Source organism: Mustelus asterias, chromosome 17 (genome assembly GCF_964213995.1).
Source record: "Mustelus asterias chromosome 17, sMusAst1.hap1.1, whole genome shotgun sequence".
In the NCBI taxonomy this organism is placed as follows: Eukaryota; Metazoa; Chordata; class Chondrichthyes; order Carcharhiniformes; family Triakidae; genus Mustelus; species Mustelus asterias.
Genome location: NC_135817.1, coordinates 74,077,541 through 74,104,861, shown reverse-complemented (window position 1 = coordinate 74,104,861; position 27,321 = coordinate 74,077,541). Strand labels below are relative to the sequence as shown.

The following is a 27,321-nucleotide window of genomic DNA, read 5'->3' as shown; positions in this document are numbered from 1 at the left end:
GGGTGGGAGGGGGTGGAGGGGGAGTGGGAGGGGGAGTGAGGGGGAGTGGGAGGGGGAGTGGGAGGGGGGAGTGGAAGGGGGAGTGGAAGGGGGAGTGGAAGGGGCTCACTGACAGGGGAGGGGTTTGGCCGGCAACTCCACATCTTGTCAAAGTAACTGAAGGCAGTAGTTGAGAAAAAGGGAGAGAAAAATGAAAAGTTGTAAACGTTTAAGAAGAAAACAGGAGAAAGCAAAATAATTGAAATATAAAAAAAAGTTACAAGGAAAAAAAGGTATGTATTTTTATCAATGCACCAGGCAGATAGTGTCAGCTTTTTGGAAGAAAACCATAAAATCAGTGATTACTTTAGAATTAAAGACATTTCATCCATATATCCCGATAGATTTATGGTGCAGATGACAAACACATTGAGCACACAGGGATCAAATTAAATTATTCAATACAGTTTTGTTCTACATGGAGATTTAACACTCTCTGGTCAAACCTATTCATGTAAGCTGTAGAGGTTGCTGGGACTGTGCCCAAATTATAACCAAGAAACATTTCCATAAAATAAATAAGGTCACCAGTGAAAGTGAGCTGCAGGTACGTTAGAAATATTCAGAAGAAATAAAATGTAGGAATTTGTTGAGTTCCCATATTAAAAGGGCCCTGTGTTACTAACAATAATCCCACATTACTGTGGATTTTTAAAAATGTATTTGTTCACACGTGTGGGCTTCGCTGGCTAGGCCAGCATTTATTGCCCATCCTTAATTGCCCCCGAGAAGATGGGGGTGAGCTGGCTTCTTGAACCACTGCAATCCATATGGTGTATGTGCACCCACAGTGCTGTTAGAAAAGGAGTTTCAAGACTTTGACTCAGCAATAATGAAGGGACGGTGATATATTCCCAAGTCAGGATGCTGAGTGGTTTGGAGGGGAATTTGCTGGTGGCGGTGTTCCCATGCATCTGCTGCCCTTGTCCTTCTAGGCGGTAGAGGTCATGGGTTTGGAAAGTGCTGTATAAGAAAACATCGAGAGTTCCTGGAGTGCATCTTGTAGATGGTACACACTGTTGCCACTGTGCATCGATAGTGGAGGGAGTGAATGGTTAAGTTGGTGAAAGGTGCCAATCAAGTGGGCTGCTTTATTCTGGATGAGGTCAAGCTTCTTGAGCGTTGTTAGAGCTGTTCTGATCCAGACAAGTGGAGAGTATTCCATCACACTCCTGATTTGTGCCTTGTAGATGGACAGGCTTTGGGGAGACACAAGGTGAGTTATTCTCCACAAAATTTCCAGCTACCACTTTCTGGTCAATGGTAACCCCAGGATGTTGCTGGTGGGGGATTCAGTGATGGCAATGCCAGGGCAGATGGTTAGATTCTCTTTTGTTGAAGATGGTCAATGCCGGGCACTTGTGTGATACAAATGTTACTTGCCACTTATCAGCCCAAGCCTGAATATTGTCCAGGTCTTGCTGTATATGTGGCTGCATATGGACACAAAAGCTTCAGTATCTGAGTCCCTGTGAATGGTGCTGAACATTGTGTTATCATCAGCAAACTTCTAACCTTATGATAGGAGGACGGTCATTGATGAAGCAGTTGAAAATGGCTGGGCCTGGGTCAGTGCCTCCTCCAGTGCTGTCCCAGACTGAGATTACCCAAATAGCAATTTAAAAATGTTACTTCAAATTTTAAAAATATACATTTAATTGTTTTACAGGTGGTAATAAAGATCTTTCCACATTTTTTAAAATAATGGATCATATCTGTCTCTAAAGTATACAATGATGTGTGTTTAAATATGGATAGATAAAGATGACTATTTAGAGGTTATCTATGAGATGGAAAGATGAATATCTCATATTTTATTTATTTATCACTATCATTTTAAAGTAAAATAAGTATTTAAATAAAGGAACATGGTTACTGATGGATAATCAGGAAAAAATGGAGAACACAAAGCTTTGGCTGAAAGTCTAGTCATTGTTTCACAGGAGTTAAAAGTTAAAGTTTATTTATTAGTCACAAGTAAGGCTTACATTAACACTGCAATGAAGTTACTGTGAAATTCCCCCAGTCGCCACTCTCCAGCGCCTGTTCAGGTCAATGCACCTAACCAGCACGTTTTTCAGACTGAGGTGAGGATTATGAGGATTTCATATGGAAGAGATACCTGAATCGTGTAGGAACTGCTGCATTGCATGTTCCCTGGGCAGGGGAACTCTCTCCAATCATTGCTGGCATTTCAATTTCAAAGTCCTTTGGCACATTTTGCAGGTTTGGTTCAATAAAGCTAATTCGACCTGATTTGAACAAGAGAGTGAGGTCTAGGTCACATGAAAGCAAAAATGTACACCTAAAGACAAACTAAATTATCCAAGAAAATATTCCATTACATTTCATTCAATTCAAAGAGAACCACTTCAAAAAGATACTGCGCGTGAAATCTTGTTTGAATTGTGACATTTTAATGAGTCATTTTACTGTGGTTACATTCTATTCAGAGTTAACTAGCTGATCTTGCCCATCACTTTTGCACAAAGTCCAACTTTAACTCGACTACATGTAAGTTTGACTGCATTGGAGAAACCCAACCAACATGCACATTTTATCCAGACTTCCATTTCATCTGCGATGCTACAGAACCGGTAATACTGTGTTACCTGGTTCTTTTTACTCCTTACTCCAAATAATGAAGGCAGGCAGATTTGTTGTGTCACCAGGGAACAGAATAGAATGCAAAATGGTGGCATCTCATTGCATACGATTCTGCAAACGCAGTTTAAAACATTTTTCATTTTACTGGTTACTCAAACTCCCAATGGTGCTTATAGTGCGACCAGTACTGTTAGGGAGGGAGTTCCAGGATTTTGACCCAGTACTAGTGAAGGAACAACAATATAGTTCCAAGTGAAGAGGATGTATGGCTTGGACAGGAACTTGCAGGTGGTGGTGTTCCCATTAACCTTATCCTTCTAAGTGGCAGAGGTCACAGGTTTGGAAGGTGCTGTCAAAGGAGCTTTGGTGAGTTGCTGCAGTAAGTCTTGTAGATGGTACATGCTGCTGCCACTGTCCATCAGTAGGGGAGGATATCAACGCTCAAGATAGTGGATGAGGTGCAGGTCAAGCGGGCTGCTTAGTCCTGGATGGTATCAAGCTTCTTGTTGTTGGAATTGACCTCATCCAGGTAATTGGAGAGTATACCATCACGCTCCTGACTTCTGCCTTGTAGATGGTGGATAGGCTTTGGGAAGTCAGAAGGTTAGTTACTTGCCACAGGATTCCTAGTCTTTGACCTGCTCAGTAGCCTCAGTATTTATGTGGCTAGTCCAGGACAGTTTCTGGTCAACGTTAACCCCCAGGATATTGATTGTGGGGGAATCAGTGATGATAATGCCATTGAATGTCAAGGGGTGATCCTGTCTTGTTGGAGATGGTTATTGCCTGGAACTTGTATGGCATGAATGCTACTTGCCACTTGTCAATCCAAGCCCGGATATTGTCCCGGTCTTGCTGCATTTGAACATGGACTGCTTCAGTATCTGAGGAGTCGCTAAAGGTGCTAAACGTTGTGCAGTCATCAAACATCTCCACTTCTGACCTTATGATGGAAGGAAGTTCCACTGATGAAGCAGCTGAAGATGGTTAGGCCAAGGACACTACTCTGAGGAACACTTACAGTCCTGAGACGGAGATGATTGACCTCCAATAACCACGGCCATATTCCTTTGTGCCAGGTATGACTCTAACTTGCGGAGAATTTTCCATCTGCTTCCCATTGGCTTGTTTTGCTGGAGCTCCTTGATGCCATTCTTGATCAAATGCTTCCTTGATGTCAAAGGGCAGTCACTCTCACCTCATCTCTGGAGTTCAGCTCATTTGTCCATGTTAGGAGGAAGGTTGAAACAAGGTCAGAAGCTTGGTGGTCCTGGCAGAATCCAGCCTGAGTATCTTGCTGAGTAAATGCTGCTCGGCGGCACTATCAATGACACCTTCTATCACTCGACTGACGATCAGGAGTAGATTGATGAGTCGGTGATTGGTCAGGTTTGATTTATCCTGCTTTTTGTATACAGGACATATATGGGCAATTTTCAATATCACTGAGTGGATGTCAGTGTTATAGCTGTATTGGAATAGCTTGGTTAGTAGTTCTGGAGCACAAATATTATTTCTGGAATATTGTAAAGGCCTTTGCAGTATCCAGTGCATTCAGCCATTTGATATCATGTGGAGTGAATTGACTTGGATGAAGTTTGGCATTTGTGGCCTCATGGAGAGGCAGAGATGGATCATTGACTTGGCACATCTGGCCGAAGGTGGTTGTAAATGCTTCAGCCTTGTGTTTTGCACTGACGTGTCGGGCTCCCCATCATTGAGAATGGGATATTTCTGGAGCCTCCTCCTCCACTGATGTATTTTATTGCCCACCACCTATCCTGACTGGATGCAGCAGGACTGCAAATCTCAGATCTCATCTGTTGGTTGTGGGATCACTTAGTGCTGCCTAATGCTGCTTCCACTGTATGCAAGTAGTCCTGTGTTGTAACTTCACCAAGTTAGCACCTCATTTTCAGGTGTGTCTGATGCTGCTCCTGGCATGCCCTCCTGCTCTCTCCATTGAACCACAGCTGAACCACTGGCTTCATGGTTATAGTCGAGTGGGGGATACGCCGGGCCATGAGGTTACAGGTTGTGATTGACAATTCTGCTGCTGCTGATGGCCCACGACGCCTCATGGATGCTAGATAAGAGTTCCTAGGCCAGTTGGAAATCTATCCCATTTAACATGGTGGTAATGCCACACAACACAATGGAAGATATTCTCAATGTGAAGATAGGATTTTGTCTCCACAAGGTCTGTGCGGTGGTCACTCCGACCGATACTGTTAAGGACTGAAGCATCTGTGAGAAGTAGACTGGTGAGGATGAGGTCAAGTAGGTTTTCCCTCTTGGTTTCCTCACCACTTGCCACAGTCTCAGTCTAGCTGCTATCTCATTTCAGACACTGCCAGCTCGGTCAGTAGGAATGGCGCTATCAAGCCATTCCTGGTGATGGACATTGAAGTCCCCAACCCAGAGTATATTCTGTGCGCTGGCCATCCTCAGTGCTGCTTCCTACTGTGTTTAATACGGGAGTACTGATTCATCAGTTGACTCAGGTGAGGTGAGATACTTGGCAATCAGCAGTGGGTTTCTTTGTCCATGTTTGATCCGATGCCACGTGATGTCTTGGGGTCCAGAGTCAATGTTGAGACCTCCCAGGGCAACACCTTCCCAAATGTGTACCACAGTACCGCCAATTCTGGTGGATCTGCCCTGTTCGTGGGACAGCACATACCCTGGGATTGTGTTGTCTGGGACAATGTCCATAATGTATGATTCAGTGAGTCAGGCTGTTGCCTGACTAGCCTGAGACAGCTCTCTCAATTTTGGCACAAGCACCTGCTAATGTTAGTAAGGAGGACTTTGCAGGGCCAATAGAGCTGGGTGTGCCATTGTCAGTTTTGGTGTCTAGGCCAGTGCCAGGTGGTCCATCCAGTTTCATTGCTTGTCAATTTTTCTGTAGTGATTTGATACAACTGAATGGCTTGCCGGGCCTTTTCAGAGGGTCTGAATAGAGTGAACCAAAGCAGTGGGTCTGGAGTCACATATAGTCCAGGTAAGGACTGCAGATTTCCTTCCTTAAAGGACATTAGTGAACCACATGGGCCTTTCCAACAATCAACTATGATTTAATGGTTATTAATTGAATTCAAATTCCACCAGCCACCCTGGAGTATTATCCTGGGCCACTGAATTATTAGTCCAATGATATTATCGCCACACCATCGCCTCACCTTACACTCTACTTCACCCTTTAACATTTCAAAACATATTTAAAAAGCTTTCCCTGAGACACACGCTTCTACTCCATTGAGTAAATTAACAGTGTTACAGTGAGTTTATTAGTGTATATTGTGTGTCAGGGTTCACATTACACAACGTGCAGCATTTTGTGCCGACACTGGACAAAGCAAAATGAGCAGTCACCTGTAGCACTGTGTGTCTGAGAAACAGAATAGATCCTCTCCATTCCCAGCTCAGAATGCAGATGTTTCTCCCGCTGCAGAGGGAACACCACTTTGCTCATTGCATTAGTAATTCTCCTCCATTCCAAGATTAAACCTGGCAAAGGATGAAGTGGCTTCAATTTCTCCAATACTTCCTATAATAAATAAAGGACTGATCAGACTTACATTGTTCTTGCTTTGCCATCCCCGACTTAATTTCTTTATTACTCCAACATAAAAATCTGTTTGAATTTGCTTGTTCCATTTTGATATTGTTCGTGCAAACGTCAAACTTTGAAAGATGCTCTTTCTTTGCATTTACCATTGATTTAGTATTTACCTGCAATCTATATTCTAAAGTCTTATTTACCTTATGTATCAACAGCTGGCACCGGATACCTTCGGTCTTTGATCAGTTTTTCACGGAGCAATTCTCAATAGCTCGCATAATAAATTCAGCTGAAATGTTAAAGTGCCTGTTTGATGTAACACACCCTCATCTTACTACTCCTATGATAGTTGTCTCTTTTAATTCATTAGCTTTTATTGTTGCTTGTTGTTGCCAATAAAGATTCCTCAAAAGTCTCATGACTGCAATTTATTCCAGCTATTAGAAGGACATCTATGAATCTTTCATGCGTCAGTCAAATGTTTCCTCATCATCTATAATGCATGGTTACATTTCTCACTTCATTTCCATCGCTCACTCACAAATTACCGACTGAACAAATATTAAGATGTATATTCCACACCCATGTGTCAAACAAGCCTCACTTAGTCCCTTTCTTTTTATTTTTCTATTGATTAGGAAAGTATAAAGATTTCCACAACAGCCACACAATTACCTTATTGGTGCTGAATTGTTTACCCAGCCTGCTGCGCCCTCCTGCTTTCCTCCTGGTGGAGCCAAGTGTTCTCTTGCCATTAGTGTTAGCATCCCCATTCGGAGGGAGTTTCAGCTCCGAAAACAGAACCTAGAACAGGAATTAAATCGCTGAGTCTGTGAAATTTTGAGTAGGGCAAAGGTAGCGAGTCTAGAAACGGGCTGCTTTCTGCAACTGTGGGTATTTTGTAAGTACTTGTATAAAAGCTGCAATTCCTGAAGGGCTTTTGTTAAATAATTGGTGCGGTGGAATCTATTCGCTGTGTTGAAATCACCATAAAACTCATGTATAAAATCCAAATTTTAAAAAAGAGCAGCCTGCGGACTGGTGGACGATATGAAATATTAACACATCTATATCTTAGATTCACATGGGACATTGTAGCACAGCACATTTACATTTCAACACAATATTCAGTCTAAATCTTCCAAAAACATTGAATATCAATATCAGGAATTGAACTCAGTCCCAACAATCGCTGCAATTAAAACAGCGCACTGAAACATCAGCCAAATTGACAATTTCTCCAGTGGGAAGGTGCAAGAGATATTTCACACCCTGGCCAATGCTCTTAATAAGAATTCAGATCTATAATACAATCTTACCGTGGCAACGTCAGCTGAGCTGGTCAGAGAGAAGCTGTGACCTACGAGCTGGTAAGCCTCTGCCTCTATGAAAGCGAGCTTGGCCTGCATTTGGGATTTTTGGTTCTCACTTTCAGCTGTACTGAATCCTATTCCATTCATCTCCAACAAGGCCAGGCAATACTGAGTCTCCATTTCAACATTCCGAAACACGTCTGCAAGCGAACGTTACATATTGGTAAAATTTAACACCACGTCAGAGGTAAAATTTAACACCACAGCACACAAGGGGAGGTGGTGACGTAGTGGTACTAACAGAGACCCAGGGTAATGCTCTGAAGACCCAGGTTCAAATCCCGCCATGGCAGACGGTAGAATTTGAATTCAATGAAAATCTGGAATTAAAAGTCTCATGATGACCATGAAATGATTATCGATGGTCATGAAAACCCATTTGGTTCACGAATGTCCTTTAGGGAAGGAAACCTGCTGTCTCTACCTGGTCTGGCCTACATGTGACTCCAGACCCACAGCAATGTGGTTGACTCTTAAATGCTCTCAGGAATGGGCAATAAATGCTGGTCCAGCCAGTGATGCCCACATCCCAAGAACAAATAAAAACAAAGGTATTTCACAACTGTGTTTGCCTAAATTAGTACAATGCTTTGCCAGTTCCAGTGTACTGCAAGATTGGTAGGGTGAATTAATGGTACATTTAAGCTGCAGCTTGTCTATAGGAGACAGAATAGATGGACCAATTATTTTTCTCCCTGTCCTGTTTTGTATATTTGTGTTAAGTTATTATGCTGCTGCACATCCAAAGAAAGGCATTAATTCCACATATACACTGATGACACCCACCTCTACCTCACCACCACCTCCCAACGCCTCCACTGTTGCTAAATTATTAGATTGTTTATCCAACATTCAGTACCGGATGAGCAGAAATTTCCTCCAATTAAATGTTGGGAAGGCTGAAGCCATAGTTTTCTGTCCATTCCATTCATTAGCTACTGACTCTATCCATTTCCCTAGCGACAGTCCAAGACTGAACCAGACTGTTCACAACCTTGGCGTCAGATCTGATATGGAAGTGAGTTTCCACTTTCACTGCCATCACTACGACTGCCTAATTCCACCTCTCTAACACTGATCAATTCTGCTCATCTGCTGCTTCATCCCTGGAACCATTCTGGCAAACCTCCCCGAGATCCTCTGAAGGACCTTCACAACCTTCCTAGATTGTGAACTAGACGCAATACCCTAACTGCAACATAACTAGAGATTTACAAAGGTTCAGCATAGCTTCTCTACTTTGGTACTCAATACCTCTGCTTATGAAGTCCGAGATCCTACATATGCTTTGCTAACTACTTTCTCAATCTAATCTGCCACCTTCAAAGACCTATGCACACAAATCCCCAGGTCTCTCTGACCCTGCACACTCTTCAGAATTGTGCAATTAAGTCTAGTTCCCTCTCCCAAACCCTTCTGCCAAAACACAACACCTCACACTCCTCCATATTAAATTCCATCTCCACTTCTCTGCCCATTCACACCTGTTACAGTCCTTCTTTAATGAATATCTCCAATAACTGCCATCGATTGTAATCACATCCTGAATTTGGATCATTCAGCGCTGACATTTTAAAATAAAATTGAAGCCAAATATATCCAAAAGACACTATTCTACCTATACTTCCAAGATATGACCTAAACCCGTCTTATGTTGTAGGATCTCCATTATACCTTGCAGATTCTCTTTCTTAAGCAGCAAATTAAGTTGATCCATTATGTCGTAGACCAACACCGACTCTATGGAGGCTCTGTTACGGCCTGAGGTATCTGTGTTCGCGCCCAACCCGAGACTCTGAACGCCATTGCTGCTGCCCAATCCTTCCAGCAGGGCAAGCTGATGGGGGAGAAAATTGGTCACCATATTGTGAAGTGTTCTCTCTTTGGAGCCAGGATCCAGGAGCCAACATGCCACCTAGAAGGGGGAACGAACATTTATTGTAGTTTACTTCTTTCTCAAGTGAAACTTAACTTCTTTTCTACAGACTCAGGCTTCCAGCAAAAATGAATTTGAACCTTTGGATCTTCATAAATGCCTTTCATGGAGATGTTACAGGCCTCCAGGAGAGTTTTGTAGTGTTGCTTGAAGTCATAGATAAGAATGGAGCACTGTGCCTCAGCAGCTGCACCTCGCTGTAAACATGAACGTACATGAAGAAGCCTATCTCTCACAGTCAGCTCAGGGTCCAGAGGTGGAGGGGCCAAACTGCTGCTTAAATCTTCCAAAAAAAATTAAAAAGGCATTTAAGTATATATATACAACAAGTGCAAATGCAGTACCAGTTTAAGTGTTCCGTGATATTCTCTTCAAATAGGGTGATGTGCAACAACAACAAATAGCATTATTTAGAGCCTTAAACATAGAAAAATGAACCAAACTGTGTGTGCGAGTGCAACAGCAGCTTTGAGACATATTACAAGGTTTATTTGTAAATACAGGCACTTGAAAAACACCAACATGAATTATTTTTACCAGTGGAATCTCATCCTGACTGGATTTGGATATGCTGATTGTTGGGAAAGATGGTAATCTAAGCAAATCGATCCAGAGCACAGATTTTCAAGTCTAATTTAGGTTTGCCCAAGATTATACTGAAGGCATTTTCTTACCAGTAATTTCCTGAGTCTCTTGCAAGGAGATGTAATAGGCATCCTTCCCTCCCCAACACACACACAAACCGATCACGACAAGGTCTTTGTGACTGATCACTTCAAATCCATTTGTCTTAGCCTGAATCGTTACAGCAGTCTGGGCTAGAAAGTAAATAAAGACATCAAGATTAATTTAAAATTCTGTATTAATTATAGAGTAATTAATTTCTTTACAATCTACAAGTGTACCCAATGTTTAAATGCAAATACCAAGGCTGATTAGCCATTCGGCCCGTCTAGTCTACACCGACTGTCCAACAGAGCCTCTTACCCAGGCCCCATCCCCATAACCCCATATATTTACCCCCCTAATTCCCCCTAACCTGCTCATCTTTGGACTGTGGGAGGAAGCCAGAACACCTGGAGGAAACCCACGCAGACACAGGAACAAGATGTAAACTCCACAAAGACAGTGACCCAAGGCCAGAATCGAACCCGGGTCGCTGATGCTGTGCTAACCACTGTGCCACCGTGCTGCCATTTAGAGAAGTTTCCTCACCAGGCAGCACGACAGAAAATTCATTTAATATTTACAACAAAATAAATTTGTATAATTACTAGATAAACATATCGGGCGGAACTCGCCAAAAAAAATGTGATCTAGCATCGCTAGCCATACAAGTACCCCCCACCCCCCCCCCATTACTGACCTCCCGGGCGTGTCCAGGCCAGTCGCGAACCCACCCTCCCCGCCCCCCACCCACCAGTCCCGACACCCCCCTGACAGGCCAACCTCCACCTCCACCACCCCAATGGCCAGCCCCAATCATCACTTTCCTCCCTCTGTCACTGATCCCAAGTGCAGAGTGGCAGCGGGACCCACCCTACCCCCACCCATGCCTCCCAGAGACCACGCTCTCTTGGCACTGCCCGATGCAGTGTCAAGGTGCCCCCTGGGCATTGCCACTTTCCCCCTTGGGCAGTGCCGGAGGGCCAGGCTGGCAAAGCCTAGGGGGAACCCCCACCTATCACCGATCTCCTGGGGGGCCTCCGTGGACCCTATTCACTCCAACTGGGTTGGGCTGCCAGCTCCCCGTTCGTGGAGAGCTGTTGTAAACCCCGGTGAAGTGAAATATTCCTGGTGCCGGTGTGGGGGGGAGGGGGGGGGTGAGGCTAACAGGACTGAAGTCTCCAGTCCCGCCACACAGATCTAAATTGTGATCTTAACATTAATGCGGGAAATCGGCGCGGAGCTGGCGACGCCGGAAATCGGCGCGGAGCTGGCGACGCCGGAAATCGTCGCGGAGCTGGCGACGCCAGAAATCAGCATGGAGCTGGCGACGCCGGAATTCCAGTGGCCGGAGTCGCGCAGAGGCCGTGACGCCCAGCAGGAAATCCGCTACACGGCCTCCGCTTATGTCTCCTGGCCCGCTGTGCTGGGAGAATCGCACCCCCCCCCCCTCCCCCCTCATCAGGTGGAATGTGACCAAGGCGCCTCTTAGAGTAGTCTGTTACTGTACGGGTTGCTACTTTTTGAAGATAAATAAACATCTATTTACGCACCTTGTTTAAACCTGCCACCTATCTCTGAACTGGATGATAGAACATGTGCCTTTTTCTCACAGGCAGCTGCGAGTGCGAATCTTTGTTTAGTTTTCCACTCTGTTATAAATGTCTGGAAAAGGGCTCGGCTACTAGCAACATCAATAATGGTCAATGTTTCCGCACTGCAGGGGCCAGAGAGTGGGGACAAATTGTCTTGAGAAAGTTGAAGTGAAAAGCCTTCCGGTACGAAAGAACCATCAACATCCCCATTATCGTTCATCACAGGACTACAATCCACGTGATGTAACGGGGGATTTGCTTCTTCGCCTGCCCCACAAACAGGACCATGAGGTGAGCACACAGGGCTTGTTGGTGGCAAAGCTGGCTTCTTGCATTTTTCAGCTGTCACTGCAGTCAATGCTATTTTCATTCTGGGAGTCACAGGTTCATTGGGAGGCGTTGGAGGGACTTCATTCCGACTGTCTGGCCTGGACTCGGGCAGCTTTTCCACTTCACAAGCGGATGTCTGGTTACTCGCATCTGTTTTGTTGATATGATTCAGTGACACCCGACTGGGGGGTTGCTCTGTTTGATCCAACACCGGCACATGCTCTGGGTTTGGAGTTTCAGAGGTTCGTGTTGCATGGTCTTGAAAGCCACGAATTTCTGCGAATCTCCTTGAGCAGTGGCCCTCCTCTTTGTCATTGAATTGTTTGTTCATATTTAGACATTTCTGACCTGAAGGAGCTGGGAATTGGTTTAGCATCTCTTTCATCCCTGGACTTAGATTGAGTGAAGAGTCTGACCACATCCATTTCCCGTTATCTGCCACCTCGTTTCCCACTAAACAGTCAGATAACCCGTTAGTTAATGTGCCTGGATTTGGGTTGCCACCTTTTATCCGACTATTCACCTTTTCCTGCTCTTGTGATCTTAAGCAATCAGCAATATTGCCATTTGGGTAGGAATCTCTGAAATCAGAGAGATTGAAGGACATATCATTCCAATGTAAACAGGCTTCAGGAGCTTTGGCAACTGTTTTTTGGAAGTCACTTTGATTCTGTACTCCACCTCCTGCAACCAGACTACAGGAAGACAAGCTTTCAGAGATCATATCTGCTTTAGGTAGGAGTTGCTGGCCAGGCGGTAAGCCCTGTGTATACGTATCATCGCTGGAGGAAATTTCTGTGAAACTATCAAATAAACTATCACTCATGTTCAGGGTCATCTCGTAATCAGCATTGGAATGGACATACAGCTCTTGTTCTCTGTAATCAGAACTTGGATTGTTCCATACGCCACTCAATCTCTGAACTGAAACAGTCAGATTACTTTCTTCAATAGAGGCTGGAGTGTTGTAATCTAACAAGATCTTCTCCAGCTGAGTATCAGTTAAAGAAAAGTCATTAGCTTTCAGCAAAGGCAGACCTGTTTCAGAAGATGGAGCTGGGACTGCGAGACTATTAGGAGATTTTGTTGTGGATTGCATCAAGTTGCAAGACTGTCCTTTTCCAGAGCTCTGCTTCTGACCATCAGTAAAGCTACAATGTGCTAATTGCGGGCTTATCTGCTTTAAAGCAGGCTTATTGTGCAATGTCCCGTTTCCAACTGAGGTATTACCACCAAATTGCTTTGTACTTGTTTCAACATTAACTAAGCCCTCACCATTTCCTGACCTGGGTTGGACTTTTGCTAACAGCTTAGTGCTTTCACTTTCTTGCCGATCTTCACAAGTGGGCAATGCCATGGTGCCGGCAGCAGCATGCTCTATGATCTTTTCAATTTGTGAATCCAACTGAAAGCTTTCATCAAACTCTCTTGTGGCAGAACACATCACAGAAGACTTGCACTCAACAACATTTGGGCTGTGTATGTTATTCTCCTTGCTAACAATTACTGGATGCCGGAGTTCTTTCTGATTGAGGTTATTATTGGAGCAGTTGTCATACTGAATTTGGTGCAAAGTTGGAGCTGAATTTTCGGCAACACTCTTGGCCTTTTCAGTTTCCCCACCACTTTCTTTGTCCTTAGTTACTGGAAAGGAATGTTCCCCAACCTTTGACTGATCCAAACATTCCACAGTTGTCTTACAATGTCCATCAACTGGGAGGCAAATACTTCCTCCAGGAAGATCATTTGATGGTTGCTTGTTAACCATTTCCCTATTGCAGCGGGAATCCACACTTTCCGCATTCTTGACATCATTAATGTCGGACTTGGCGGCACTGTGTTCCAATGGGCCAGCAACTTCCACAACACTGAGGCCTTTCCCAGCTCCCTCTGAGTTTGGATCTATGGATGCCACATTAGCAGGTTCAAGACTGCTCCCAGACACAGCAGCGGGTGGAGCGGGTTCCTGTTGTACCACAATCTGGTCAGGGTTCCATTCAATTCCCATTAAAGCCAGGTCTTGTCGAAGGTGATTCTTGGCCTCTTCCACAATCAGAACAGCAGCATCTCTCTCAGTTAGTCCTTTCCTTCCACTAACCCAGATACATCGTGTCTTTCTACGCTCCTGAGCTTCACATTCACTCTCATCAACTGCTCTCCGAGAACTGACATAAAAGAAAGAGTAAGCAATTACTGAACAAGTTTTGAACTTAAAAGTTTTCTTTTTATACAAGTGTTACAAGCACAAGCTTTGAATCAAACAGAATCGTGAAAGTTTATAGCACAGACTGAAATAATTTTCTGAAAGAGTTAACCACTTAGTCTAATTTCTTTCCCCTTTAACATTTATCCACGTATCTTTTAAACACTATATAATTTCAGTTTCCACCACTTTTTTTAGGTAAGACAGTCCACATTCTAATGTTCCTCTGCATAAAAAATATTATCTTTACCTCTCCCTTTGCACTTTGGCCATCTCTGCTATATCTGCTCCATTACCTGGACTGACTTCCGACAATAAAGCACCCACCTGGTATTGAACACAATGGCCCAGCATTTCCTGGGGAGCTGCACCTTTACAATGGTGCATCGATGCCCTAGAGACCCTACTCAGAAATGCTAGAAAACTATGGATTAAATGTCTATCAGTGAGATTGGTCTGCTGAATCTTACCTTTGCAGGAAATTCTGTGCGACTACTCTAACCAGAAATAATGTCATTAAAGTTCCATTTCATTATTCTGGATTCCTACTTGTCAAAAGCCCAAACACAACTTTGCTCATACTTTCAAGAAATCACAAGTTAGCGTTTCTTTACCCACCACCCAGTCCTGATTCCATTTACCTCACCAGTCTCACCTCCCTTTTCTTACTACCGTTTATTTAACATATTCTCAAATATTGATCTGGTTTCTGCATTTTTTTCTCCCTCATTATTCATCCATGGGATGTGAGTGTCGCTGGCTAGACTAGCATTTATTGCCCATCGCTAATGTCCCTTGAGAAGGTGGTGGTGAGTTGTCTTCTTGAACCGCTGCAGTCCATATAGCATAGGTACACCCACAGTGCTGTTAGGAAGGCAGTTCCAGGATTTTGTCTGAGCGACAGTGAAGGAATGCTGATATATTCCTAAGTCGGACTGCTGTGAATTATAAAAAAGAATCTGCCTCCACCTCGCTCTCAGGCAGCACATTCCAGATCCTAACCTCATGTTTTCTCATGTCGTCTTTGGTTCTTTTGCCAATTACTTTAAATCAGTGTCCATTAGTTCTCAACCCTTCTGCCAAAGGGAAAGGTTTCTCCCCATTTCCTCTCTCGACCACACATGGTTTTGACCTCCTCTATCAAATCACCTCCCAATTTTCTCTTCTCCAAGGACAGCAACCCTAGAGTCTCCAATCTATCTTCCTAACTGAAGTTCTTAATCCCTGGAATAATTTATGCCAACCTTTGCTGCACTCTCTCTAAAGTCTTCACACCCTTCCTAAAGTCTGGTGCCCAGAATTGAACTCAATACTGCAGCTGACACTGAACCAATATTTTATAATGGTTCATCATAACTTCCTTCCTTTTATACTCTATACCTAAACTTATAAAGTTCAGGATCCCATATGCCTTTTTAATCACTTTCCCAACCTACCCAGCTACATTCAATGATTTGTGTACATTTACCATTCGAATATAGAATTGTACCATTTAGTTTCTATTGCACTGTTCTTCTTGCCAAAATGTTTTTCACACTTCTCTGCATTAAATGCCATCTGCCATGTGTTTGTCCATTTTACCAGCCTGCCTATGTCCTCCTCACATTTCACAATGCTTCCAAGTTTTGTGCCACCTGGAAAGTTTGCAATTGTGCCCTGCACGCCAAGGTCTAGATCATTCATGTAGATCAAGAAAAACAGTGGTTCTAGTACCAACCCTTGGGAGCACCACTGTATACCTTCCTTCCTAAGATTTGAAATGCAATGATTGGGTGAACATGGGAAGAGGCAACAGCCGCGGGAGTGGACGGGGGGGGCGCAATCAGGGAGGATGATGGGGGGGGCTGGGGATAGTGAGATATTTCCCAGTCCACACTCGGGAAATCGGATGCATGCGCAATGGCATTATCTAGCAATCAGCAGCCGGTTTTCTGATGTGAATAGACTCCGTCCACTCCCCCGACTGGCGAGAATCATACTTTGCCTCGTTTCTTTTCTCTAAGTGGCATAAGATTGGAATTTTTCTCTCGCAAAAAATAGAGGTCTGAAACTCTCACGTTTTCACGCTCATTCAGCACTTAGGATTTCTTTGGTAAGATCGCCCCCAGGTCTTTTCCCTAAAGATATCCCCTGGTTGCTAAGCTACAACTCATTTTTTGTCCAAACTCCTGTTTGCTTTTCACATTATAAACTCTCTAAGCACAATAGAGAGATGGTTTGAACTGAAACGAAAACCCCTATATATACAAATACCTTTAACATGAATCTAACTAGAACTTTAACCCTTTCTTACACAGAAACACTAAATCAAACCCACTTAAATCAATATCTTATTTCTAATATCCAACAATACAAATATAGATCACTTAAAAACTACCTTTGCTTCCTGACACACACTTCATCAATAACAACAGCAACCTTGTCAAATTGAAATATATGGTCAGAAGGACATAGCACAAATCACTTGGACGAATTATGTTTGTTATGTGTGACCACATCCACTGTATCTCCACCCCCCCAAAACACACACACCAAGTAATTACTGATCAGATGTAAAGGGACAATGTCAAATGACTCTAGCTGGAAATAAAGCAGTTAAAAGAAAACATTTTCAAAATAGAGGTGGAAGAAAAATAAAACTTTCTCAAAATATCTTAGTAATATATTGAAACACTAACAATTAACGAAAAGGTTAAAAGATAAGTCATATAAATTAATGAAATTTACAGCAGAAGAGGCTATTCAGCCCATCGCTCTGTGTCCATTGATAAACAGCTAACCAGCCTAAACACACTTTCTAGCTCTGGGTATGTAGCTTTGTAGATTACAGTACTTCAAGCGCATATCCATGTATTTTTAAATGTGACAATAGTTTTAATCAGCCTTTCAAGTAGTCAGTTCCAGGCTCCCAGTCTCAGAACTTTCTCAACTCTCCTATAATCTCTCTATCAATTACTTTAAATAAATGCCCTCTGGTTGTTGAGCTCTCTGTGGGGGAAATTATGTCCTTCCTATCCAGTCTACTAGACCCCTCATAATTTTATACACCTCAATTACATCTCTCTCAGCCTCCTCTGTTCCAAAGACAACAATCTCAATCTATACAATCTTTCCTCATAGCTAAAATTCACCACTCCTGGCAAAAGCCTCGTAAATCTCTCCGTACACTCACATCTTTACAATAATGCAGCGATGGGAACTGTGAGTAGTGCTCTTGCTGTGGCCTAACTAGGGGTTTTCAAAGTTCGAGCATAACCCCTCTGTTTTTATATTTTATGCCTTGATTAATGAAGGAAAATGTCCCACATGACCTCTGAACTATCTTATCTGCTTGTTCTTCTACCTTCATCGAACTGTGGGCATGCACTCAAAGATCCATTACAGTTCTCAGTATCCCACCATTTACTGTGTATTTTCTTACCTTATTTGCCCTCCTTAAATGCATTAGTTCACAATTCTTCAGACTGAATTCCATTTGCCACTTTTCTGCATATCTAACCCCAGTCCATCAGGACCTTTATGCAGTCGATAGCATTCTCTTCAATATCAACCGCACAGCCAACGTTTGGATCACCTTCAAACTCCTTAATTTTGAGCCCTACATTTAAGTATAAATCATTGATACTTACCACAAAAAAATAGGGGACCAAATATTGAGACCTGCAGAACCTCACTGGAAACAGTATTTTAATCATCATAGAATCCCTACAGAAGGAGGCCATTCGGCCCATCGAGTCTGCACTGACCACAATCCCACCAAGGCCCTATTCCATTACCATTCAGTTCCTGACACCGAGCCAATTCTGGATCCAATTCGTCATTTGCCCTCGGATCCCGAAGCTTTTTACTTTTCAGACCAGTCTGCCAGGTGGGATCCTGTCAAACGTCTTACTAAAATCCACGTAGTCTGCCTCAAACATGCTACTTTCATTGATTCTCCTGTAACTTCCCCAGAAAATGCAATTTAATCAGACACGACCTTCTTCATTAATCCACGCTGCCTGTCCTTAGTTAATCTGTGCCTTTCTAAATGGCAATTAATCACTATTTTTTTTCAAACAACTAACCTGTCCTTTTCTCCTTTTTCAAACAATGCCAAGTTATTAAGTGTCCTCCAGTCCTTTGGCATCATGCCTAAGCCAGAAAGGATTGAAAATGATGATTAGTGCTCCTGCTATTTCCTCTCTAACCAATTTTATCATTCTGGGATACATTTCATCTGGGTCTGGTGATAGATACTAAAACCTTTATTTTTTGTTCTCTGACAATTTTTATCTCATCCGATATTGTACATTCCTCTTTGTCAAATACAATGGGCGGGATCTTCCTGCCACACTCGCCCCAAGGCCGGAAATTCCTGCCCGAAGTCAACGAACCTTTGCATGACCCGTGTACCACTTGCTACGATTCCCGTAGCAGGCAAGACGGGAAAGTTCCACCCAATGTCTGTATCAATCCTCTCACAGATACAAAGTATTCATTAAGAACGATACTTACATCTTCTATCTCCACACACAGGTTACCTTTTGCCTTATCTATTCCCTTGCTGTGTGTGTTAATAATACACTTTTGGATTTTACTTGCCAATATTTTTTCATGCCCTTTATTAGCTTTAATGTATTTACACAATTCCAGTGCTACACAATCCTACACAAAACTAATAACATTGTGGGGCAAGGTTTATACCCAATTATATCAGTACATCAATAATTCTTAAAACACAAATATTGATATCCAGTTAAAGCTCTACCTTTTAAATGGTACAGCATTTCTCAATGCTGTTTCTACATCAGCAGGGTTGCCGTGTGCCAGCTCAGATACAGTGGTGAATCCAGCATTATATAGCGCTCGGGCACGCTGCGCATTCAGCAAGGAGATCCGCACCAGATCACACAGTTGCCGCTGGACACCAAAACTAAGACGGCTCTGAAACTGAGAGAGGAGCAGCTCCATATTGTGCCAGCCAAGCCGGTTACTAAATACCGTTACCATACCTGCACAAGATGCAAAAGATCAGTTAACAATTCCATCGCCACCGAAACAGTTTTAGAAAAGAACGGCGCCACTCCCAGTTGGGAAAAGCAACGGCGCACCAGAAGAGTTGATTAAAAGCAGCCTATAGCGGTTCCATTTAGAGCCATTGTTTGTCGTTTACGTTTTAAACTCTTGCCTGCATAAGTTGCTGCAGACTGCTGCAGAGACTGAAGCTGCCCTCGACTGCAGTGGTATTTCTTTGTTACAATTCCAAGTGGAACCTCATTGATTAGATCGAGTAACACAAGGCTGGTGAAAAACCTGGAGCATCGAGAAAACAAGATAGACGCACATGTTGGTCAAGGTGCACACTAAATATTGCAGGCATAAATATTGTAAGCTACACAATAATGAAGCTTTAGAGTTTTACATCAGAAACTCCTACGTAATCATCACAGCCTTTCCCTTCTCAACTGTTCCTGTCAAAGCTCTCAAACTTCAGGTAATGCCAGGCATTCTGCATAGAATTGGCTCTTCAACTACACATAAGGACCAACCGAGGAAACTGGCCAGGGTTCATAGATTCCCACAGTGCAGAAGGAGGCCATTCGGCCCATTGAGTCTGCACCGACCACAATCCCACCCAGGCCCTATTGCCCAACAACATCCAGTGAGGCTCACAGTCCCAAAGGGAAAAAAACTTTAAAAAACAAACAGAATGCCGAAAACAAGCTTATGACAGGTAATTACCCTTAAAATGCAGTGAAGCACAAGATTATCAATAATTAAGCCAGAAGCATATCTAACATTTTAAATATATAGCAAATGTGGAAATTGATCTCATTTCATAAACTTTAATGAGTGTATTGGTAATCTGTTGCTAAATCTGGTTATTACACTGTTTTTAAAAGTATTATACGGTTGACACAGAGCTCTTCCAAACACCACAGTCCATGGGAAGCTCTTATTTTGCCATTATTCAGTTAAAATCAGATATAAAGCTGATATGTGAGTTACCACAAATTAAAAATGTAACATTTCTGGAATTCCTAACAACTTTTGCTGCAGATTAGAACATGATTAGTTTTTGATAACTCTTTACTCAAATAATGAATCAATATTTCATGGGGAGGAGGGAAGAACAGAAGTAAATATGTCATCAGCACCTTTTGTGAATAGCCATTTGTCTGTGCTGCTTGTCAGTCTTTGGAATAAGTTTCCCTTTAATCGAACGAGCCAAGAAACCTTCCTCAATTCCAACCAACTCTGCGACTTTCTTCATCGAGGCCGACAGGTTCTCCCACAAGCAAAAGAACTGATACCAGTCAATGGTCACCCATTCTTCATAGACCGGTGTGATCTGAAGTCAGAGGCAAAAGAAAAATCATTAACACCCCATCACAAGACCTACACCATCTCCTTGTGGCCACACTCTGACACCTGTTCAGGTATAATTTAGCATGGCCAATGCACCTATTCTGCACGTCTTTCGGACTGTGGAAGGAAACCGGAGCACCAGGAAGAAACCACGCAGACGGGGAGAATGTGCAGACTCCGCACAGGCAGTGACCCAAGCCAGGAATTGAACCCAGGTCCTTGGTACTGAGAGGCAGCAGTGCTAACCATTGTGTCACCGTGCCATTAGGGAGAGAGTTCAGGATTTTGACCCAGCGACAGTGAAGGAACGGCAGGATATTTCCAAGTCAGGATGGTGAGTGATTTGGAGGGGAACTTGCAGGTGGTGGTGTTCCTTGCCCTTCTAGATGGAAGTGGTCTTGGGTTTAGAGGACGCATTTGCAAGATCCTGATTGGTAAAGACCTCAACCTTCCATCCCCAGGAAGGTTGAGGGTGATAACTGAGGGTACAAGACTTGGGCATTCATTTATTTAAAGTTAAATCTGGAAGATGTTCCCCACATCCCATCTCCGCAGCACAGAAACAGGTCATTCATCCAACAGGTCTCGACTAGTGTTTGATTTGATTTGATTTATCATTGCCACATGTATTAACATACAGTAAAAAATATTGTTTCTTGCTTTCAGAGAGAAGGAAACGAAAGGGTGCAAAATGTAGTGTTATAGTCATAGCTAGGGTGTAGAGTAAGATCAGTAAGGTTTGTTTATTAGTCACAAGTAGGCTTACATTCACACTGCAATGAAGTTACTGTGAAAACCCCTAGTCGCCACATTCCGGTGCCTGTTCGGATACACTGAGGGAGAATTTAGCATGGCCAATTCACCTAACCAGCATGTCTTTTGACTGTGGGAGGAAACCGGAGAAAACCTGCGCAGACATGGGGAGAACATGCAAACTCCACACAGTGACCCAAGCCGAGAATTGAACCTGGGTCCCCGGCGCTGTAAGGCAGCAGTGCTAACCACTGTGCCGCCCAACGAGAGGTAGGTCCATTCAAAAGTCTGACACAGCAGGGAAGAAGCTGTTCTTGAGTCGGCTGGTACGCAACCTCAGACTTTTGCATCTGTTTCCCGACAGAAGAAGGTGGAAGAGAGAATGTCTGGGGTGTGTGGGGTCCTTAAATATGCTGGCTGCTTTGCCGAGGAGGCAGGAAGTGTAGGCAGACTCAATGGATGGGAGGCTGGTTTGCGTGATGGATTAGACTACATTCACTACCTTTTGTAGTTTCTTGTGGTCTTGGGCAGAGCAGGAACCATACCAAGCTGTGATACAACCAGAAAGAACGCTTACTGTGCTGCATTTGTAAAAATTGGTGAGAGTCGTAACTGACATGTCAAATTTCCTTAGTCTTCTGAGAAAGTAGATGCAGTGGTGGGCTTTCTTAACTATAGTGTTGGCATGGAGGGACCAGGACAGGTTGTTGGTGATCTGGACACCAAAACACTTGAAGCTCTCGACCCTTTTTACTTTGTCCCCGTTGATGTAGACAAGGGCATGTTCTCCTTTACGTTTGTTCTCCACACAAGCCTCATCTCACCCTAGTTCATCTCACCCCATCAGCATATCTTTCTAATCCTTTCTCACTCATGCACTCATCCAATTTCCCCTTAAATGTGTCAATGATATTACAGAGTCCTCTACAGACACCTGTCAAAGTCAGATTAGTTCAAAATGCCAAAAGAATTAAGACCCTTTCTTAAATCCTCCTATTAGTATATAAGACCACAAAACTAAAAATACATTCATGTCAAGATGTTCCCTCTTGGAAAAGTAAACAAGATGTTTAGGGGGATCCCTACAACACTCTAACATTTTCTGTTCAGTTAATAAGAATCTACAGGGATGGGAAAAATGGATTCACGCTGGCTTAAGTTCCACAGGTTCTGGTAGCCTCCAATACATCAAGGGCCCGATTTACCGTCACATTGTGCCCGTTTTCAGACACAAAAACTTGGTAAAGTCGAGCATGAGGCGAGTTGCGCAATCCATGTCCGCATCCGCGCAGGTTCCCCCTTTATCAAAGGCCGAAAATGCCCGCAATCAAGACCTTGCCCGAAACAGGCGCGACGGCCATTTCAATGCATTTGTACGTATTTAAATTGACTTAATGGGCTGCATGCCCAACCTTACTGGCACTTTCCCCTTTATCACCACGTTCGCACATCCAGAATCGGCACAAAACAGACATGCTCCATAGAGGTCCGATTCGGGCGCTCCGTCAGTGAGGGTTAGTGAGGAGGTAAATGCTGAGTGTCCGATGGCTCTTTGCTTGAGATCGGTGGGTCGGTTGTGGGGGGTTATCCGAGGGCTCTCTGCTTGAGATCGGTGGGGGAGGGGAGTGAAAAGGGGTCCGCTTCCACTCTGCCTGAGATCAGTGGGGATGAAAGGGGGATTCGCTGCCACTCTGCCTGAGATCAGTGGGGGGAAGTGAAGGGAGGGGCCCGCAATGGTTCTGTGGCGAGGGGGGGTAGTGGGGGGATAAAGGGGTCAGTAATGAGTAATGGGGGTGGGGCAATGTCTTTGGGGGCCGGGGGAGGTGTTATCTGGTCCGGGAAGGATGTGGCAAGGGAGCAGCATTCTATCATTTTTTTTCTGTGCATGCGCAGTTGGAAGCTCCAAGTGGAGCTGCAGGATTTCGGGCATGTTGAGCCCCGCCCAGAGGCTTGTGCAGCGCGATTTGGGATCGCTATTTTTGCAGGCAGAGCGCGTCTAAGAACGGGTCTAAAAGTCGGATCTGAAACACTCACAGTTTCAAGTCCGCCCAGCACTTAGAATCAAAATGGTAAAATAGGGCCCCAAGTGTCAAGCCTAGACTGTGACTGTTCAAGGCTACTCAATCCTGGGAATGGGGCCAGTCATCACAGCAAAGACTCATTTCCTTACCCAATGGCAAAAACACATACTTTCACAATGCTGACCGGGCTGATATATTTTCCTTCAGAGAATAGGTTACCATGACTGAGTTACAGTATTTATATAAAACTCAGCAATTATTGGCTTCTTAACTCTGGTGACACTAATGGTGACATGCACATATTCACAATAGCTTCAAAAACACATTGTCTATTCTTTCAAATACTATTTTACAGTTTGAATACAGCATCTGAATTTGTTACTGAAGGAAATGTACTGATTGCGACAGCCCGATAAAAGGAGCTACTGCCATCGCAGAGCACAGAGAATACAGGTATTGTGATATAATTGTCCCATAGCTTCAGCATGACAGTGAGATCACGCTTATATCAGAACAACGGCGATTGTATATTGACAGGCCGCTCACTACCAGGTGTGTGAAATTAAACAGACATCAAGACATGAAGGAACATCAGGCTGCACAGAGGAGAACTAATCAGGGAACGTTCTAACTGTTGTCCATTGGCTTCCATACACAGCACGAAAATCACAATTGATGCCAAACCACAAAGAAAATTCCTATTGTACCTGATAGAGAATATGAAGGTCATTCTCCAAAACAAACCCTTTCATTGCTTTCTGTAAGTCAGCAAAGATTCTCAGTGCATCTGGAGGAGATAATGAGGAAGCGAGAGTGGCTGCTCCCAGTTGTGTGGGTCGATACAGTTGAGCTATTTAAAAAAAAACACACACATTGTCTATACAAGTACAATTAAACTATTAGAATCTTACAGCACAGAAGGCCATCATTTTGCCTGCAGCAGCTCTTTGAAGAAGTTGCCCAATTTAGTTCCAAACTGCAGTGTTTTCCAGATAACCCCATTAATTCTTTCTCTTCAATTACTGTCTTCAAGTCTTAGGTGAATCAATTTTGCCAAGGGGTGGAATTGAATAATGCAATTTATTTGTGAGTGCAGCATTGTTTTCAGCGCTCTATCTGCAATAAGTCAGTAAACAAAACTGTGGAAGTTTAAATAAGGCCATGATCCATTCACAAAATTCCTATATTAATATTTATCTTGAAAGAAATCATAAACCTAAATGACATGATACAAAATGGAACAGAGTGCTTGTGACTTGAAGTTGAAATGAGACCCAGACGTGGTGACATGGTGGCATTGTGATTAGCACTGCTGTCTCACAGCGTCAAGCACCTGGGCTCAATTGCAGCCTGGGGTGACTGTCTGGGTGGAGTTGGCACGTTCTCCACGTGGGTTTCCTCCGGGTGCTCCAGTTTCTTCCCACAGTCCAAAGATGTGCAGGTTAGGTGGATTGGCCATGCTAAATTGCCCCTTTATGTCCCAGGATGTGTAGGTTAGGGGGATTAGCGGGGTAAATACATGGGGTTATGGGAATAAGGCCATGATAAGTGGGACGCTCTGTCAGAGAATTGGTGCAGACTCGGATGGCCTTCTTCTGCACTGTAGGGACTCTATGAATAAGTGCACATCATCCAAAGGCAGAAGAACTAATCCACAATAAATATCCAAAAAAAGCAAAAATAAGTTTGGAAATTGGAAGAGAAAATACAACAGGAAAGACAGAAAGTATCTGAGTCACAGACAGAACATGGTCACCTGAATTATCCAAGATCTTTTTTCTAATGTATATAAATGCAGGAGAGATTATCACAACTTGAGAGCACAAGAAAACAAGAGAAAGTTGAAATCTTGCATAAACAAAGGCTTGGGTTTTACTTCTGGCTTGTTCCTTACTACTGAAAATCCCAGGAATTTCAGTTCCCATGGAAAATCTTAGATTTTTAATTCGTTGAGTGAGGAAATGCATTGATGCAGCAGCCTTGTAAACTTCCAGGTCCCCCATATTGTAATCTGATCAAAGCCATGTTATTAACAAAATACACCAGAGGCCACTGTAGTCTCGCTGGAGAGGTAAGAAGGGAGAAATCAAAAGGTAATCATCCAAGTGTACTTGGTCAGGTCAGCCGAGAAAGTGATACGGAGTAAATTTTTACCCTGTCCATTGACTAGGGGCAATACATGATGGAGGTAGAACCAAAATAATCAAAGAACAAAAAAAAATAGGCAGGTTAATGATTACCAGTTGTATACTGAAGGATAAGGTCGAGAAACAGACTGTAAAATTTTTCGCAAGCCACTGCTGAAAATCATTGGATTTGTTTGTGAGCATAATATGATAGAATTTTGCATTGTTTGAATGTGATATACTGTTCACACTAAATTAGGATCAAACCTGAAGATACGAGAGGTAGGTTGGCTATGGATTGTCTTATGGAGGAGAGATTGAGGAAACTGGAAACTAATTAAGAAAGTGAGACTTCGCTAGAGTCTCCAAGAAGGAGGGACAACCTCATTGAAGCTTACAAAATTCCTACAGGGAAAGACAGGGTAGGTGTAGATACAATATGTTTCACTGGCTGGTGAGTCTAAAACCAGGGGACATAATCTCAAGATAAGGTGCAGGCCATTAAAGACCGATGAGGGGGAATTTCTTCACTCAGATGTGAATCTTTGGAATTCTCTACCACAGAGGGCCGTGGAATCTCAATAATTCAGCAGGTTCGAGATAGAAATTGATACATTTCTGGAGGCTAATGACATCGAGGGATATGGGGATAATGTGGGAAAGTGGCGTTGAGCTTGATCTGATTGAATGGCAAAGCAGGCTCGATGGGCTGAATGGTCTACTCCTGTTCCTACGTTCATTTAAATAGTACCAGATGCAGGACAGAAAAAAACGTATTGGGCAAAATTAAACTGAGCTGAATAAAACGCAAGGTAAACAATTTATCACAAAGCTGTAAAAGCAAATGATCCTGTGTGAATAAACAGGATTATTTCAAAATTTAAACAACAGATGTACAAAAACAACAATTTCTAAAAGAAGATGTGCAGCATGGAACTAGTTTTAGAAAGTGCAAGTCAGGTAATTTGTCTGAATACTAGAATGTATCTGAAACTTTATTTGCCAAAGAATAAAGTAGAGGTAAATAAAAAGTTACTTTTATCCCCTTCCTGGACCTCCTCCAGAATCTGAATAAGCTCATTCTCCATTAGGTACTGAATAGAGTCCTCGATAGCATTGCCCTGGATTGATGCTGCCTCAGTCTCTTGTGCACTGGCAGCCAGCAGTGTGCAGGCAGCATACACACGGACATCTTCTGGGGTACTGGCAACACCGCCCACTATTATCTGAAACCAAGATAAAGAGCCCGGAGTTTTAGAAATCCGACATGTTCAAAGCATTCCTCAAGTCTGATAGATTGCATTTTCTCACACACAGTCCAAACTAGAGAGAATCATAGAATTGGAATACAGCACAACTTCCCAGACACTTCAACTTGAACCAATTTTCTTTCCCATAATCAACTACAATCTGTGGATTGTATATGGCATGACCCCGAGTGACAATTTCTATTTCACTTACATTCCTTGGTCTGTTGGATTCTGTAAAAGCACTGGGATCAATATCTCGCCAAAGGGCACTAGATGAATCATTCACTCATCAACAAGGAATTATTTGTGATTTACTATCCTGCCTGTGCCTAGCAGATAATAATGCTTCAATCTCTCTAAACTGTCTTACGTCAACTATTCCAGATCCTATTAGTTCTTCTACTATTACCTTCCCATTAGAATCAAGCTGAGTAATTGAACACCAATCTCTCAACAATTACCAAAGAGGTCAGACAAGAGCAAGAACTAATAATCATCTAGTAACC

General features: G+C 43.2%; 1 protein-coding gene across 1 annotated transcript in view; it reads right to left on the bottom strand.

The window, feature by feature from the left end:
* The window catches only part of polq (polymerase (DNA directed), theta), an 84,201-nt gene that overhangs the window by 23,261 nt on the left and 33,619 nt on the right, over positions 1–27,321 (bottom strand). Inside the window, exons 13-25 of the mRNA XM_078231902.1 lie at positions 26,602–26,791; positions 24,147–24,289; positions 20,455–20,648; positions 19,485–19,609; positions 19,065–19,308; positions 11,740–14,276; positions 10,195–10,338; positions 9,601–9,803; positions 9,259–9,499; positions 7,531–7,724; positions 6,887–7,015; positions 6,022–6,196; positions 2,162–2,291 (exon numbers count right to left, since the gene is read on the bottom strand). Coding sequence (XP_078088028.1) covers positions 2,162–2,291; positions 6,022–6,196; positions 6,887–7,015; positions 7,531–7,724; positions 9,259–9,499; positions 9,601–9,803; positions 10,195–10,338; positions 11,740–14,276; positions 19,065–19,308; positions 19,485–19,609; positions 20,455–20,648; positions 24,147–24,289; positions 26,602–26,791 — 4,649 coding nt within the window. The remainder of the gene's footprint in view (positions 1–2,161; positions 2,292–6,021; positions 6,197–6,886; positions 7,016–7,530; positions 7,725–9,258; positions 9,500–9,600; positions 9,804–10,194; positions 10,339–11,739; positions 14,277–19,064; positions 19,309–19,484; positions 19,610–20,454; positions 20,649–24,146; positions 24,290–26,601; positions 26,792–27,321) is intronic.